This window comes from Cottoperca gobio, chromosome 10 (assembly GCF_900634415.1).
Source record: "Cottoperca gobio chromosome 10, fCotGob3.1, whole genome shotgun sequence".
Taxonomy (NCBI): Eukaryota; Metazoa; Chordata; class Actinopteri; order Perciformes; family Bovichtidae; genus Cottoperca; species Cottoperca gobio.
In genome coordinates, this window is record NC_041364.1 from 4512408 (window position 1) to 4528120 (window position 15713).

General features: G+C 40.7%; 1 protein-coding gene across 2 annotated transcripts in view; it reads left to right on the top strand.

Annotated features, from left to right (window-relative positions):
• The window catches only part of LOC115014302 (teneurin-3), a 131150-nt gene that overhangs the window by 49165 nt on the left and 66272 nt on the right, over positions 1-15713 (top strand). For both annotated transcript variants that reach the window (XM_029441040.1, XM_029441041.1), the window contains one exon: positions 8843-9068. In XM_029441040.1, the coding sequence (XP_029296900.1) occupies positions 8843-9068 (226 nt within the window). The remainder of the gene's footprint in view (positions 1-8842; positions 9069-15713) is intronic.

Genomic DNA, 15713 nt, shown 5'->3' on the forward strand with positions numbered 1-15713 from the left:
TGATTCGTCCTATTATTATTCTTGTCCTATGCTCTGCTCTGTGGCCAAGAGTAATGCAACAGTGGGGTATCAATTCATAGCCTTGGCCTCAGGAAAGCTCTTTAGAAAGCAGAGGGATTTTCAGCCTGTGTGCTTTAGCTCAAGCTCAGGAGGCAGACATTGCAAGAAATTTTGGCTTAGAGAACTATATGTGGGAACGTCTGAAGGAGTCGGTTAGGAGGAGATATAGATGCACCAGCATGTATTGTTTGTTCATTGTAGTTGTGGAGAAGGGACTTGCAATACTAAAGGATGGATCTGGAACTAATGTGTAACGTTTGAGGTTGCACCGTTTTATTTATCAGCTATTAGACATTCTGCTGGTTTTGCAATAAAACATACAGACCTTGCTATCTATGCTGACCTATACATTTGTTCATAGTGTGTTCAGCAGTCTTCTGTGTATTGTATTGTCTTTGGAGATAGATGCTACACTGAAGGTTTTTCTTGGACCATAAACAAGAAGTCATTTAATAGCTTAGTCAATCAACAGAGAGAATTAATTAATCACCCTTTAAAAAGAATTGGCAATCCTTTAATTGTTCCAGTCATTTGTCTTATAAACCGCATAATCTTTGGGTTTTGGACTCTTTTTATTCAACAGACAATACGATTAATATATAGAATAGTAATTGGTTGCATCGCCAAGAGCAGTTTAGTAGTTCTGCTTGTAGACGGCTGTATCATGATCACCTAGTTGAATTTTTACCAATCAATTTCGCAGTCAGTCTGTTTTCTTTATTCCAAAACCACCAGTGTCACATTGATGTTTAATTTCAATTGAACATCGTTTAAATTGGATTGGATTTTGTGTCATTTTTAAAGCATTGCATTGTGTTTGTATGTGATAAAACGTTATTCTTGTCTGGGTCTCCCTTGAAAGTATTCAGAGTTGTAATCTTAATCAAGAGCCTCGTCGGTATATGATGCAACTTTATTTCCTTGTGAAAAGCAGGGTATCATAACATAAACCTCCTATAGAATATTATATTAGTTTATAGTATAAACTAATATAATATTCTATAGGAGGTATAAACTTTATACTATATGTTAATGCAATGTGGTTAGAAAGATATACACTGAATAAATCTCCTTCTCCTCAAATTGTCTCACAATTGAGGTGAAAAACAGTCATCTGTGCAAGTGGAGTGCATCCAGTTGAGAACAATATGCCAACAATTAATCAGGAGAAGATAGGCTTTCCCATTTTTGGATGGATTCTGTCTCCTTTGTCTGGTTTCCCCACAAATTTGCACAGGAAATGCAATTATAGTAGCCATTGGAGAAGACTCTGCCACGACAACCATGAGTGGTTTGTTTTTTCACTGCAACCATTTTCTCAAGTGATTGGGGAAGCAAGCTGTAAATGAATAGGGAGGCACATGAATAGTTTTCCCGAGAACACGACACATTTCTATGACCCCTAAGATGATGTATGTAACGTTTTTTGTGCAATTACTATTTCAAATATATAAAGAAAGAAACCAGTATTTTCTTGTTCTTTCAGACACAGCAGTTAGAAAATAAATGGCTTAAAATCCTTCCTTTCTGAATGTTCCAAAGCTTCCCTGAGGTGTATAAGTCCACCCAAACCAAGGTTTCATGTTGGCCCCATCAGCGAGCCACTATCCCAACAACTGGCTGTTACAGAAGGCACAAGCCATTCAAGCCACCACGGCAATTTAGATGGAGTGAATGACTACGCTGAAGGCCAGTTCAGTTCAAACACACACACACGGGAGAAAGATTGAGACTTTCAGCTTCTTTTCAAAAGAACTCCAACGCAACCTTTCAAAACAGATTCACAACAAATTGCTGAGCATTTGGATGAGAACTTTCTCTCCGATGTCTTCCATTTCCTACTTCCTTGTTTATGATTTGCTTGTATAACTAAAAACAGTTTGGGACATTTTTAGCCTTCTGCGTTTTTCCAGGATCAAAAACGGTGATGCAGTGACAGGAAATGGCAGGTTGCTGCTGTTATTGTGATTCTAAGAGCACTTTGAAGGTGCAAATAAACTGGCAGGTCAAGAATTTGGAGCCAACATGAGTGTTTGCCATTACAACTGTATGCCATGCACTACAGGCTGGGTAGTGTCCATTAGTTTGTCAGAAATGTGATTGGTTGGTAGTAGTTATGTTGCTATGTGGTAGATTCATAAAGCTTTTAACGTCAATGGGTCAGAAGGCTGTCCACGGGGCGGCTGTGGCTCAGGAGGTAGAGTGGTCGTCCACCGGTCGGAAGGTCGGTTCAATCTCCAGTCCTGCAGTCAGCATGTCGAAGTGTCCTTGGGCAAGATACTGAACCCCGATCCCGATGGCCAACAGTGTGTGAGTGTGTGTGTGAATCGTTATCACTACTAGCTGATGTGCACCTTGTATGGTCCTCTGACTCTGGATGAATGTGTGTGAATGGGTGAATGACATGTATTGTTAAGCACTTTGAGTGATTGGAAAGATTGGAAAAGTGCTATATAAAAAAGCGGTCTAGTCCACTGTGAAAGGGGTCACTTGTAGTGATTAACTCACAGTGAAGTGTCACCTGTATCTGCAGTTTCCCAGAACTCTACTGAGCTTTTTAGCACTCTTTAGATAATTGTTTTGGTTTTGCAGCCCCGCCTCTGTAGTGTTTTGGTTTAGTCTTGTGTCTTTTCAGACAGCAGTTTTCAACAAAAAAGCTCTGATGAACCCACTTGTTGTCTTTGTGCAGTTAAAAACATTATACATTTGTACACTGACGTAATATAAAACCTTGGTTGCCAAATGGTGAAAATCTAGAGTGGACAGATTGAGAATGAATATACTAATTGCATGTTTAAAATCAATGCTTGCTTACCTCTATAGAAAACTGATTTATGGTGACATTTATGGCTGTGTTGAATATAAAACAAGTATAACTATCTTTCAAAGAAGCGAGGACTGGCACACTTCCCTGTATACTGTGCCAGGTTTAGGAAAATACAGTGATATGTCAGAACTGTAGAAACAGCACTGCCTGCACCGAAGTTAGAAACAGTAGCATTTTTCCTAGGTGTGAACACAGTCTCTCTGGGCAAACAATGAAGCCACAGCTGTCCACACATGAATAAATACAATAAAGTGTTTTGTCAGCAGGCTAATTGTCAAAGCAGCTTTTGAAAAGGAATGTAATTGCTATGTAATCGGAGAGCTGTCAGAAAGAAGTCATCATCTGTATGATGATCTGCCATCTGTAGCCATGTCTGGGGAGAGAGAGAGAGAGGGATGGACTGACGGCAATGTGAATCTGCTTACATTCACGGTGCATCTTCAGTGGGTTCGGCTTCGCAAGTGTATTTACAAATTATACATTTTAGATGAATGGCAGTCTAGGATTTTGCAAATGTGAGTTGATGAATGCCCACTATATGACTGAGTAGCAGCACATCATGTACTGTATGGGTAAATGGAATGATGTCTTTTTCTATAATGCAATGATTATGTAATCCTTGAAATATTGGTTACATCCTGGTTTCCCTGCAGAGAAAAAGCTTAAAAGAAATGTCTGTCTTTGATCTGATAGAAAGTCAGGAGAAGAGTGGGCAAGGCTGTGAGAGCAGTGAAGGTACTCTGGCAGGAAATATGATGGAATTCACACAATTTTTTTTTTTTTAAACCCCAAGCCACTGAAAATTGCCAACTCTCTTTGCAGAGTAAATCTCCAAAACTCACCAAGGGCAAGGTTGTTCAAATGGTCCTGAATTCCAGCAGGGTACAGCCCCTCCCTTAAACACCACCACCCCGTTCCCACCTTCGGTGCTTCCCAATGAGAAGCTTCTACTAAAGAAAACTGCAACTGCCTTCAACCAGGCACCAGAGGTGGAGAAAATAGAAAAAATAGAATTTATTGATTTGACATATATAAACATCCCACCTGGTCCAAATGGCATGTTTTATCATAGAATCCATCCATTATTCATGTCATATAAAAATCCAATGGGAATCTTTCTAGAGGTCTCTCTTTGTGTTTTACTAGGCCTGTATGTTTTCTGAAATTCAAACTTTGCAGAGCAGAGATGCTGCCTTTTGAATATTCTTCTACAAAGATACAAACCATGAGTTGGAATAGAAAAGCAATGGCCTCTATGGGTTCTGTGATCTATTTTGATGGAATTCTTGAGATACACAAATACTCCAATTTCTATATTGGTGAAGGGCAGGCCAGTCAAAGCAAATGCCCTTTCAATTCCATTAGCAGTTGAATCAGTCTCTTAATGGAGAGTAAAATGGCACAAGACCTTTTGCATTACTTACGCAATGAATATGAAAAGGCTCTCACCAAGCTTGCCAAGCTTAGTGAGTGCAAAATGGCTTTTAATTGTGTCTCGACTCAGTGTTGGAACATTATACGCAGTACTCAAGGCTTGTCAATGCTTTCATCAAAAAAAGATATTTCCAAAGGAATGAACACCATAGAATCCTAATAGGCCTAAACATCTAAGTGGCATCAAAAAGTTCAAGAAGAATGTGCTGAAATGTGAACTCCGTTTGCAGATATTGATAGCCTCTGACACAGTTATTTAAAATGGACTGAATGTTATCAACAGACAAGCCCAGACCATTTTATTATCTACTATATCAGAACTCTAAGAAAACCGCATTTTGTGAAGATATTTTCTTGCTCGTGGATATTTTTGGTTCGCTAACTACCGTCGAATGCACCTTTCTCTTGTAAAGACTGTGTAAGAAGTCGATTCTCAGACTACAAACCTCTAAAAACAAGTATTAAATGCAACTGCAACAAAGCTCTGCTCCAGAAGGTGTTTCTGTAAAAATACCAATGCTTCATAAAACATTGTTTGATAGATATTGCAAGCATCATTAAGAAGGGAATGAGTCTGTCATTTCAGTGCTGGCATGCAGTATTAATCACAAAGGTCTTTTAAAGCATGTTGCTGATGGAGATGATGACAAGCTGACGTTGAAGAATTATGCAAAGGACGCATCCGTCTTGATCTGAATTCAAAGCAGAACTCCATAAACCACACAGCTGTTTCATCTGCCTTCTTAGTCAGTGAGCCTGCACTTTAAAAGCCGGCCTAATTCCCTGTGTGTCCTGATGGAAGACGATGGCAAACTTTCTTAAAGGCTCATTGTTTAGTATGCTTATTCTTTAAATAAATGCACAATCCAGCATATGTGAGGCAGTGGGTAATCTAATTCACAGTGGTAAAAGTCCATATTTTAGCACGGTTTGCCACCATAGCGTTCAAACCTCCAGCTCTGTCAGTGACGTACACAGTGAATGCACACTGAACCACTGCACGGCCGGTGCAACATTTTGCTCCCCGAGTTACATGGAAACACACCGATGTTATCACTCAGACAATCTGACATCAACTGTGTGCAGGGAAATTGAGTACATGAGAAAACACATGGTTTCTTACTTTTCTAATGACCAGTCTAGACTTTCAAATGTATTCAAACTGAAACGGTTGTTTATGAAATGGAGCACACAATTAAAATGGTAATTCTAATATAAAAATCCAGGCTTGTGAATTTAAGACTTACTTCATTGGTTGTTGCAGGGAGAAATCATAAACAAGTCTCCTTTTTTTTTTTTTAAAGCAACCATTTGATCTTTAACCTCACAGAAATAAAGATTAAGGGGATGAAAATGTCCTTTAACTGAGAAAAATGTTTGCATAATGAATTACTTGAAATCCACAAGGAGTCAGATTTAAGATCTAAATACTTAAAAGGGCATAATTTGGTGTTCAGTAATAACTCAACGATTTCGGTGACCACTGAAGTAACCCCTCAGACTTTTATATGTGCTCATATATTACGAGGAGTGTGGGTGTATGTGTTGAACTGAAAGGTAAGGGAGCAGCCATTTTACATTTGTTTTTACAGCTGCGGCTTCTTCTTCAGTGTGATACGGTGGATCTAGGCCAATGGCTGAACGTTGGCATATTTGTATGTAATATATAAGAGTAAAACAAATAAGGTTTGTCATTTTAAATGTATATTAAAGCAGCATCCTTTGAAGGCTGTTAGATCTTGCCTGGTCAAAGGACAATCCTCTGATGCAGCGTAGCAGCATTGTTGCTGTCCACAAAGCAATGCACCTTTTAAGCTTCTGAGGATAAAGAAGAAAATATTTCTTTGTACTCGTGTTTTTCTCACTTTCTTTCAGACCAACTGTACATTCTTTGTGTCAAAACATTGTATTCTCACACTTGTATTTCAGTAGTATATACTTTTATTTAGCTTCTTTAGCTAAACCAAAAGTGGATCACTGAATTACTACTTTTTTACGGCTAACTCAAAAGCAGCATTTCAAGTGGAAAACCTTACATGCACCCGGAAGCTTTTGTGTGCTTTTTTTTGCAAAGTATGCACACAGTTGGTTTAATTCAGTTCATGGGGTTTTATGTTCCCTTCCTTCATTGTGGGATTATGCAGTCAGATTTGCTGCACGTCAAATCCTACGCCTTTGAAGGTTTTTGGGATTGTTTGTGTATTGTGTTATGCTCAGCATGAGCTTTCACCTAAAAACACGCTTCATTTCCTGTTACGGTTCAGGTATGACTTTCATCAAGATTGACCGTAAAGAGTGTTTGGACATGTTGAAACTCATCTCTGTGCTTGCTGTGCCGGCACTACTCACTATCAACCACAATGCACCTGCACCACATATATGTTAAGTGTTTACTGTAAGTTACTGTACAGTCTGCTGTGTTTTTCAAACTCTCAATATAAGCGGTGCAGCAGCTTGCAAACTAAACAAAGGCAATCAAGATGTCGACGTGCTCTATATGCCAATAGATCAATATGCAGACATGGAGATAAATGGATACCAATTTGTGCAATTTCTATTGTGTGTCTTTATTCGCAATGCGTAAAGCGAAGGTGGATTGTTTACTAGGAATGACTGTCGTATGTGGGCTTGATAATAAGATGATGTTTGTACAGGAGAAACAAAGACGGCAGGAGGATGCTGCAGTTATGTCAACTGAAATCATTTGATTACTTGCAAACTTCCCTTACCTCCATGTTAGATCATCTGATTGTCCTTCATCTCTCTCTACCCCCCCCCCCCCCCCCCCCCCCCTCGTTGACATTGTACCGTTGCACCAGTGTGTGCTGAATACAGGGGAAATGCTTGAAACATGAAGTGGAGCTCCTGTCTGCGGGCTCCTACAGTGGAATAATGCCCCGAGGTGAAGTGAAACCGGCCAGTGTTGGTAGATAATCCACATTTCTATTAGCCTACTTAGCACATTTCTAATATGGCTCACAGTCTAGCCCAGGAGATGAGCGGGACGTCTTGTATTCATTATCACTAAGTCATGGCAATACCGCAGTTGATCACGGGTAAGTCATGTGTTAGGATTCAGAATTGACTTTGAAGAAGGTGACGTGGGGTGATGAGGGGATCATATTTGATAGGGTTTGATCAAAGTCTAATTGAGAATTAATTAATCTTAGATTGGCCTTCTGCACCGACACCGTGCACTCTGTCACTTCCATCTTTTATCGTTCGTGTGTTTGTCTGTCGATGTATCTGTCTATTTCTATACGGATGAAACGGATGTTCTGAAGTAAGTAATCAGTCACAGAAATGATTGGCACAACCTGCCCCTGCTAAACTTTATTACAGCTGCCACCGCCTCTGCAACTAACGCGCGGAGAGGAGTTTTACTCTCGATAATCACTCGTATTGCTATTTCCTTTCCTTTGCATTTCTGATATTTTCCTTCCTTTTAAATATGAGAGAAATAATCTTCAGTCGTACCACAAGCCTGATGCACAGTACCCTAAAGGTTGTTACCTCAAAGCGTGAGAAATCATTTCCTTTTTGCATTTTGGAACCAAATACAAGGTTCATTTGCCTGCATTGAACATCTCGCTTTATGCATAGAAAGACACGCACATGGACAAGGACAAAGATTGCATGGTTATTAAAGGCTCTTTTCAAAAAAACAATGAAGTAGTTGTGTCTAGCTGATAGCACAGAGCAGATTTTGATCCATGGCTTGAAGCCCACAAGGTCCTTGGGCATGCTCGAGAAAGTAAAGGTTGAATCGCGCACCGGAAATGACCTCCAGGGTTTGTTTGCTCTAAATTTAACTCCTTTAGGCATTATAAAGATTCATGCTGTCAATGCAAAAACAACAGCTCTTAAAAGACGCAACTCCCGGCTTTCTCAATCTTCTCCAAGCCTCTGCGAGGCAAGAAAGACGATATCTATTTGGGGCTCATTGGAGCAAATCAGAATTGTCAGCACTGTGGGTTTTTACCTTTTAAACAGGGAAGATGGATAGATAATCACCACATGCCATTCTGGGGGCCAATTACACAGCTTTGTGTGAAATTGGAAAACCTGTTCTCTCAGAGCTCTAATGGATGTTCTGGTCATTAGTTATTTGAGAGTCTTCTCTGGCTGTAATCAAACGTGAAACATCGCGTTAAGCGCCCATAAAAGAACAGCTGCCTCTCTAAGTGACCTTCTGTTTAAGAGAACCCAACTGTCAGCCGTGTGGCGTTTTGCGACAATTATTATGTGTGTCGCCATAAAAGCAGTTCTTATTTCCACTCTTTTTGCAGTGGTTGCATCTCATTTTAATGTCTTGCTCTGGGTTGTATTTACTCTTCTGGGTCTGTTATGTGGCTGTATGCTGTCATATCTTACTTACACGGCAGATGCATGCTCTTACCCATCTGCTGTCTCTGAGTTATACAATCTCTTGACGGGGTGTGATTTGAATCGGCAAAATAAATTCAACTTAAACTACAAAAACTAATGTGCTGATGTCTCTTTCCCTCTGCTTCCTTTCAGGTGACCATCTATCAAGTCAGCAAGGCCCGCCTCCTCTGCCTCCTGCTCCGCCACCACACAAGCAGCATCCGTCCATCACATCCCTGAGCCGTAGCTCACTGGCCAATCAGAGGAGCCCAAGCCCGCCGCCCACAGCCGGCCTGGCGAGCGACTTGCAGAGTACGGCGGAATGCGTCCAGCTGCAGGACAGCTGGGTCCTGGGCAGCAATGTGGCCCTGGAGAGCAGGTGAGTGACCCACAATGACCTACAACAGAGTTGGGAAATGCAGCTCCAGGTGTTATTATGAAGCCACTTTCACTCAGAAAACAAAATGATGGGAAATACATGAGCAGGGGTCATGTTGCTGTTTTAAATTGTTCCAGAATTTTATAAATTTTACATTTAATTATCGAGGAAGGAAACACTAGCTATAAATATATTTTATTCATTTAATTGGTCTCATTTTGGTTACGCCAAATCTACTGACCCGTCTGCTTAATCCACCGGCCTGGTTTTTTTAGATATTGGCCTTCATCCATAAAACTCTCAGTCGGAGTGACTCACCCAGCTGTGTGTTTTTTGTTGACAAATATGAATTTCCAGCTTTACATTTAATGCTAGTGCTTTAGAGGCTCCACCACACCTTTATCATTTGTACGGCGTGCAAAGGTTTTATGAAAGCAAACAATGTTTGAGCCGTGTGAACCTCGGCACATGTTAAACTCCAGCAGTGTCATTTCTTTCCGTCTGCTGAAGACAGTGCTGGGAACTCGGTGTGCATGAGTCTTGTAGTCTACATCAGAGCATGTGAGTGGAGTGGAGCGCTTGGATTTAGGATGGAGCGCAGAGCAGATAAAAAGGAAAGAAAGTTGGAGCGTTGCCTTATTCCCCGCTCCATCTTGCTCCAATTTCCCTCTGGTTCCTACTGTGCCACTCACACCATGAGTTCTACATCCTCCCAAGACAACCGGCAAACCTGCACTGTGGAACACATTGGGGATGATGTTATTAATGATTGTAGTGCTACCCCTACAAAAATAGGAGGATAATGAAATTACAATTCACTCCAGGATTTTTAGATAATTACATTTGGCAGATTTTAGACCTATTTTAAGGACTACACCTCATCAGGATAAATGATCATGCCACAAATTGTGCATGGCATAATATTTTCCCCGCTGAGTTTGATAAACATGATGGATTTTTTCTCCTCTGTTGAGAATAATATTGTCAAGTGTTCATAGTCTTTTGTTGCTTTTTGTGTGCATCCAAAATGAAGGGCTGATTACTAAATGATATCTACCTACACTCAAAGGCAGAGTGCATAATTAGAGTCAACTATGTGAATATCAGAGAGTTTGCCAGTTCAAATCAGAGAGGCTATAACTTCACAGGGAACTTAGTAAGGGCATTGTGTGTTGTATCAAAATGTGCTATGCAAGATACTACTTAGTCATAAGAGCCACTGCCAAGTTTTGCTCCTGAAACATCAGTTACATCTCTCTTAATCAGTTAGCTCAAACTATCCTGGCTAATGAAGTGTGCTACGCTGCGCTCTGACTCAGAAATGGACTTGTGTAGATGATTGCAATCTAGCTTGATATTTCCTTGGCATAGCGTACCCTTTCTGAGGCTTAGATGACTATAAACTTTGAATTTCATTTGTGGCAGCGTGAAGCAACAACCTCCTTATGATCTGACTGAATCAATTGGGATATGTAGTGACAGTCTCACTTTCTGGGGAGGATGCCGTGATTGAATACTAACCGTGCGATGACCTTGAGCTGTCTTAGCTGTATCGACAAAACAATATGTGCGCACCTATCATCAGCGGAGGCATAAATCACTATCACCACAGTGGACTCAAATCAAGTGCTTGTCAGTGGGTGGGAACTGAGGGCTGCTGCGAACTAACAGGGCCAAAAGGGAAGACCCCGTTCACCACATAATTGCAGATGTCAAGAAAACCACCAGGTTGGGAAATGTAAACAGAAGATCCAGAAAGTATTCATCAGGATGCCTTCAGGAGGGTTTCAGTTCAGCATAATGCTGGCACAGCACATACAGGTGGCTTCAGGTACGGCAGGCTTGTGAATTCCCTTTTTAAAACCTCAACATTGACATGTATTGTATTTCTTATGCAGCACATATGTGGACACATGTGCAGACAGTAAATTATTCTGTACTCGACAGTTGATTAAAAAATGTGTCAAATATAAATCCCACTGTTATGATCGTGTTTAATATATTTCCTTTGACATGACCTCCTTGAAAATAAAGCACTCATTTGACAGCATTAGTTACTTTTAGAGCAATTAGCAGTAATGAATTATGTGTGTGCAACCTTCCATAAAAGTGCTAGACCTCAAAGCACGAGTGTGCTAATTTGACTCAATACAAACTAGCTTTCACTGTGAATAGTGTTCTTTTGAATGAAGTGCTGCAGTAACTACTACAGTAACTACGGCTCATTATTATATTCTGAGTCCATGAAGTCACAGATCTCACTGTGATCATGCTGTCAAAGCTCTGTTACACCCTGAGTTTGATTGTGACTCATTTCCTCTGTTCAGTGAAAAAGGAGAAAGTACATGTGACTGACACATGAAGCCTTCTCTTACAGCTCAGGGAAAATAAAAAGGGAAACCAACATCTAGCGGTGTTGCACAGTATGTAACAAAAACGTGTTTGTACTGTAAAATAAAGAATGTAGCCAAAGTATAGGAGATCAGGAGTCCTGTCACCTGTCACCAAGAGGAATGCAGAGTTCACACTTGAGATAATTCCCTGAAATGATTCTCCCTCAGCTTTGGTTCTGCTGTATTATAAGACCACTCCATTTAAATAGCTCAATTAGTTGCAACAGAGCGGTGATGCTGTTTTCTGTCCGTTGCTTTTCTGCATAGGAGACATTCAGATCTTTAAAGTGTGTGGAGCACTTTTAATAAACCCCCCAGGTACCCCTTACTAACCACTTGGCTTCAATTAAATAGTTTTTTGAGATATTTTCAATTAGAAATATTCTATTGAATTTCATTATAAAATGAATTGCCATGTCCCTGAAGAGACCAATGCACCTATACGGTAATTAATCTTGAGCAGTGCTTAATCCTTTGTTTAAAATCGACTATACCAGTATGTGTGATAGTATTTCTTGACGCCTTTTATGGTGCGAGCTATAACCTAAGTATTCCACTGGATGAGATGCAGGTAGACGTCTGCTCTTACATATGCATGTCCTTTATAGCCCACTTCAGCATTTTCTTTCTCTCAGATTCAATGAGATTCTGCTAGAATAGTCGTTATGACATTTCAGAATCTTCAGAGTCTTCTTGAAGGCCTGCCCAGCCACACGTTGCAGTTATAAATGTGCTGTCAATCCCCGTTGGATTCATGCGTCAAGGGAGTCCTTTTGTGAAATGAAATTATGTCTCGGCTCTAAAATCATCATGTGGTGCAGTGTCCCACAGACAGTACATTTTCCTGATAGAAAACGTGTTGGAATTGTTCTCGGGGGTAAAAAAAAAAAAAAAGAATAGCAGAGGTAATCCAAGTAGGATTATGTGTGTGTGCGTACGTGCATGTTTAGTTGTCTGTGTGGGATGCACAAGTAAATCATGAGTCAGACAGTCATGCTTCAGTTCGAAAGAGAAAGATTTAACCTTTTTTTTTCACACCAGCAACGGTGTGGGGTTTGCACACCAGGTCTGATTAGTCATGTGTAAGATACCAGCCAACTAGCCTTCTGGAATAGAAAGGAGCTGGTTACCTGCCAAAGTGGATGGTGGTGTAGACAAAGTGGTAATCCTTAAGACGTATTTTCTTCTTTTCTCTTGTGTGTTTTCCTTTTCATTTATTTTGCCAACATCTTTAGTGCCAAGTACACATTTCTGTGGTGATTCCAGAGCAATATCTTTCCTCTTATTTTAGGCTCCTGCATTAACTGCTGCTGCTGCCAATACAAAGTGCATCTAGATGATTTTTGTCAGCAAATGTAAAAGCTTTCATGAACAGAGGATGGATAATGCAGACTAATCTGAATAGTTATAGATACAAAAAAAGTCTTTACACATTATAAATTCAACCTGCAGCAGCTAAAATACACGTCACCACAATTGTCCATCAAGATTAAGCCACAGAATAACTGTATCATCTCTATAGTTGGACTCCAAAGACCATCTTTAAATGTATGTACATAAGAGCTGAGCTCTACTTATGCCAAACCAAATCAATCTCGTTAAATATAATAAATTCCATGTGCAAACAATCCGAGCACTCTGAGGGAGCGACTCAAGATGGAACCACGCTGCTCTCCGTGGGCAGGACGGCACGAGAAAGCTTGCCGGCATTGAAATACCATCACACGGGTGCGGCGCTACTTTTACTAGAATAGCACCTGCTAGCAGGCTCCCTGTTGAGAGGGCAGGTGGTGATCTGGGTGAGAGCGACGGCGACGGCAGCGAGTGTGAAAACGATCCACCGCGATGCCTGCCACATCTGTGGACTTTTTCCGACCACGCGGATTAAAGCAGCCTGATTATTCCAGCTCTCACCTTGAAATGCTAATGCTAACACGGCACAGAAGCTAATAGGCAGATTACATTTTCCGAGGGCTTCGATTCACATTGTTTCTAGTGTGCTCTCTCAACCTTCCAGTTGGAGCTTAGCCGTAGACAAATCCACCCACTCAATGTTTAGTCTTTTGTCCTCTGTGAAAGTGTTTTCAAATGTCATCCTGATGACAAGCAATGTTGTGAGAGCAGGGGAGACCAGGCTGGCTGCTGCTTTTGTGCTACGGGCTTCTCAATGGGACAGACAGGCGTGCACACAAACATACTGCGATCACACTGACACCCAGCCATTCATTTGCTCTCTTTCCCTCTCAGTCTCACACTCTCTTGATTGTCTCTTTTCCTTCTCTCTCTCTCTCTCTCTCTCTCTCTCTCTCTCTCTCTCTCTCTCTCTCACTCAAAGCAGACCACATTGCCATCACTAGGGCTGGCTGGATTAGCATAGTAATGTGCCTTGTTGCATCACACTGGCTGTAATCAATTAGCCGGTCATCCACTGTGTATAGCTGCAGACATTTACACTGGTCTGCTGTTTGTTAATCATGTCCAACAGCATATCATCTTCAGACCCCTTCACTCTGCTCTTTAGAAGGGGAAAAAAAAGGCCGGCATGAAAAACATCAACACCAGAATTACATTAAAGTCAAATGCAATAAATGTCCAGGGCAGAAATGTGTCTCTGTAAAGTTGTTAAACACAGATTGTGACACGCTTTACTTTCACTCGACTCTTTTGTACAAAGCAAAAAGGCATATACAGTAAATGACTGAAATATAGCTGACTCTCTCGTTTTACACCACCGTGCCATATGTTTCTGCTAATTATATGTGCATTCATATTGTTCAATCAACTAAATTGTGCAAATAGACACTATTGTTTGATTTGCTTACATATGTTTTTATTTGACATATTTATTTATATAGTTTTCCATTATTTAGTTTAATAGTTTGGAACATTACGCCCTCTGGTTACGGGCCATAACTCTTTACTACAGAGCACCTTTCATGTTTTTAGTCCAGGTGTTAGAGCCAATGAGAACTTTATGTACTAATGTCTTTGTATAAATAAAAGCGACGGTAGATTTGAGACCGTTTTATTTTAAGCTTTCCCCACATCATCTCTGCAACTAGCAATTGGTAGTCACCTCCCTCACAAAGAGTACACACACACACACACACACACACACACACACACACACACCTGAACTCATACGATCATGTCCCTTTCTGTCTACCTCATCAGATTGCATCCACTTACACTTAACTCCCCAGATAGCGGAGTCTGTTTGGCTGCGTGTCTGGCTACACGTCTGCCGCCTTCGACGTTGTGCAAGTTTTGACCTCAATTCATACCCAACTGCGTATTAGGCAGTCTGCTGCAGCAACAGTACAGATTGTTCCAGATTGAAGAATCTGAACTTTTCCAGGTTTGCAGACACCCTGAGCATTGTCATTCCTGCAGTGACACACTGTGACCTTTAAATGGAATCCCTGTCTGTCCACAACATCACGTGTCAATCAGGGCATCAAGGAGCCAGGCGATCCACATCTGACATTTGTTCTTTTAGTCAAGAATTGATTAGAGCAGATTTGAGCCCAGATATATCCTCACAGGAGAGTGGCTGAAATATCAGTGGCAGGGCTGAAATATGAGCAATTCATTATGGTGTAGGTTTATGAAGTGCCCTTTATAAAACAAACCTGCGCAAATGATTTAACAAATATCTGATTACTGACTTCCCTGAGTATGTTTTTGGACCTTTTAAGAGTGGAAAGTCCACGACGCGGATCTTCAGTGCTTAACTGCTCAGCTTCAGATTATGCACCCAATTAGCTCTTTTTAGTGCAGATTCACAATCAGGATTAAAAAAGCTTTTGCAAAACGTACATAGAGACTTTACAGATGCCGCGCAAATAATTGATGAGCTGCTTTATCAATTTATTGGTGTATTTAAATTAGCAGCTACCATGGCAACCCGTTCATCCCGGGATCTATAGGGCGCTTCAAACACTGTAAAACGTTGTGTAAGACTCTTAGCAGATATTAGAGGAGCATGAAAGGACGCCTGTTTTCTCTCGCCCTTACTCTTTGAAATAGTAGCAGCACACTTTATTTACTTTATGTTGAGGTGCCCTTGAGCAAGACACTTAACCCCCCCAACGTGTTCCAGTTGAAAAGATATTTAAAAACTCTTAAAGTAATCCTGAAGTTTTTAATTATTAAAGATCTATTATTTGAGCAAGAGTACTTCATCTACAAAGTAGTAAATATTGTTCTCTGTGTAATTTGTTTGTTTGTTTTTCTGCGTTTTCTCTCCTTC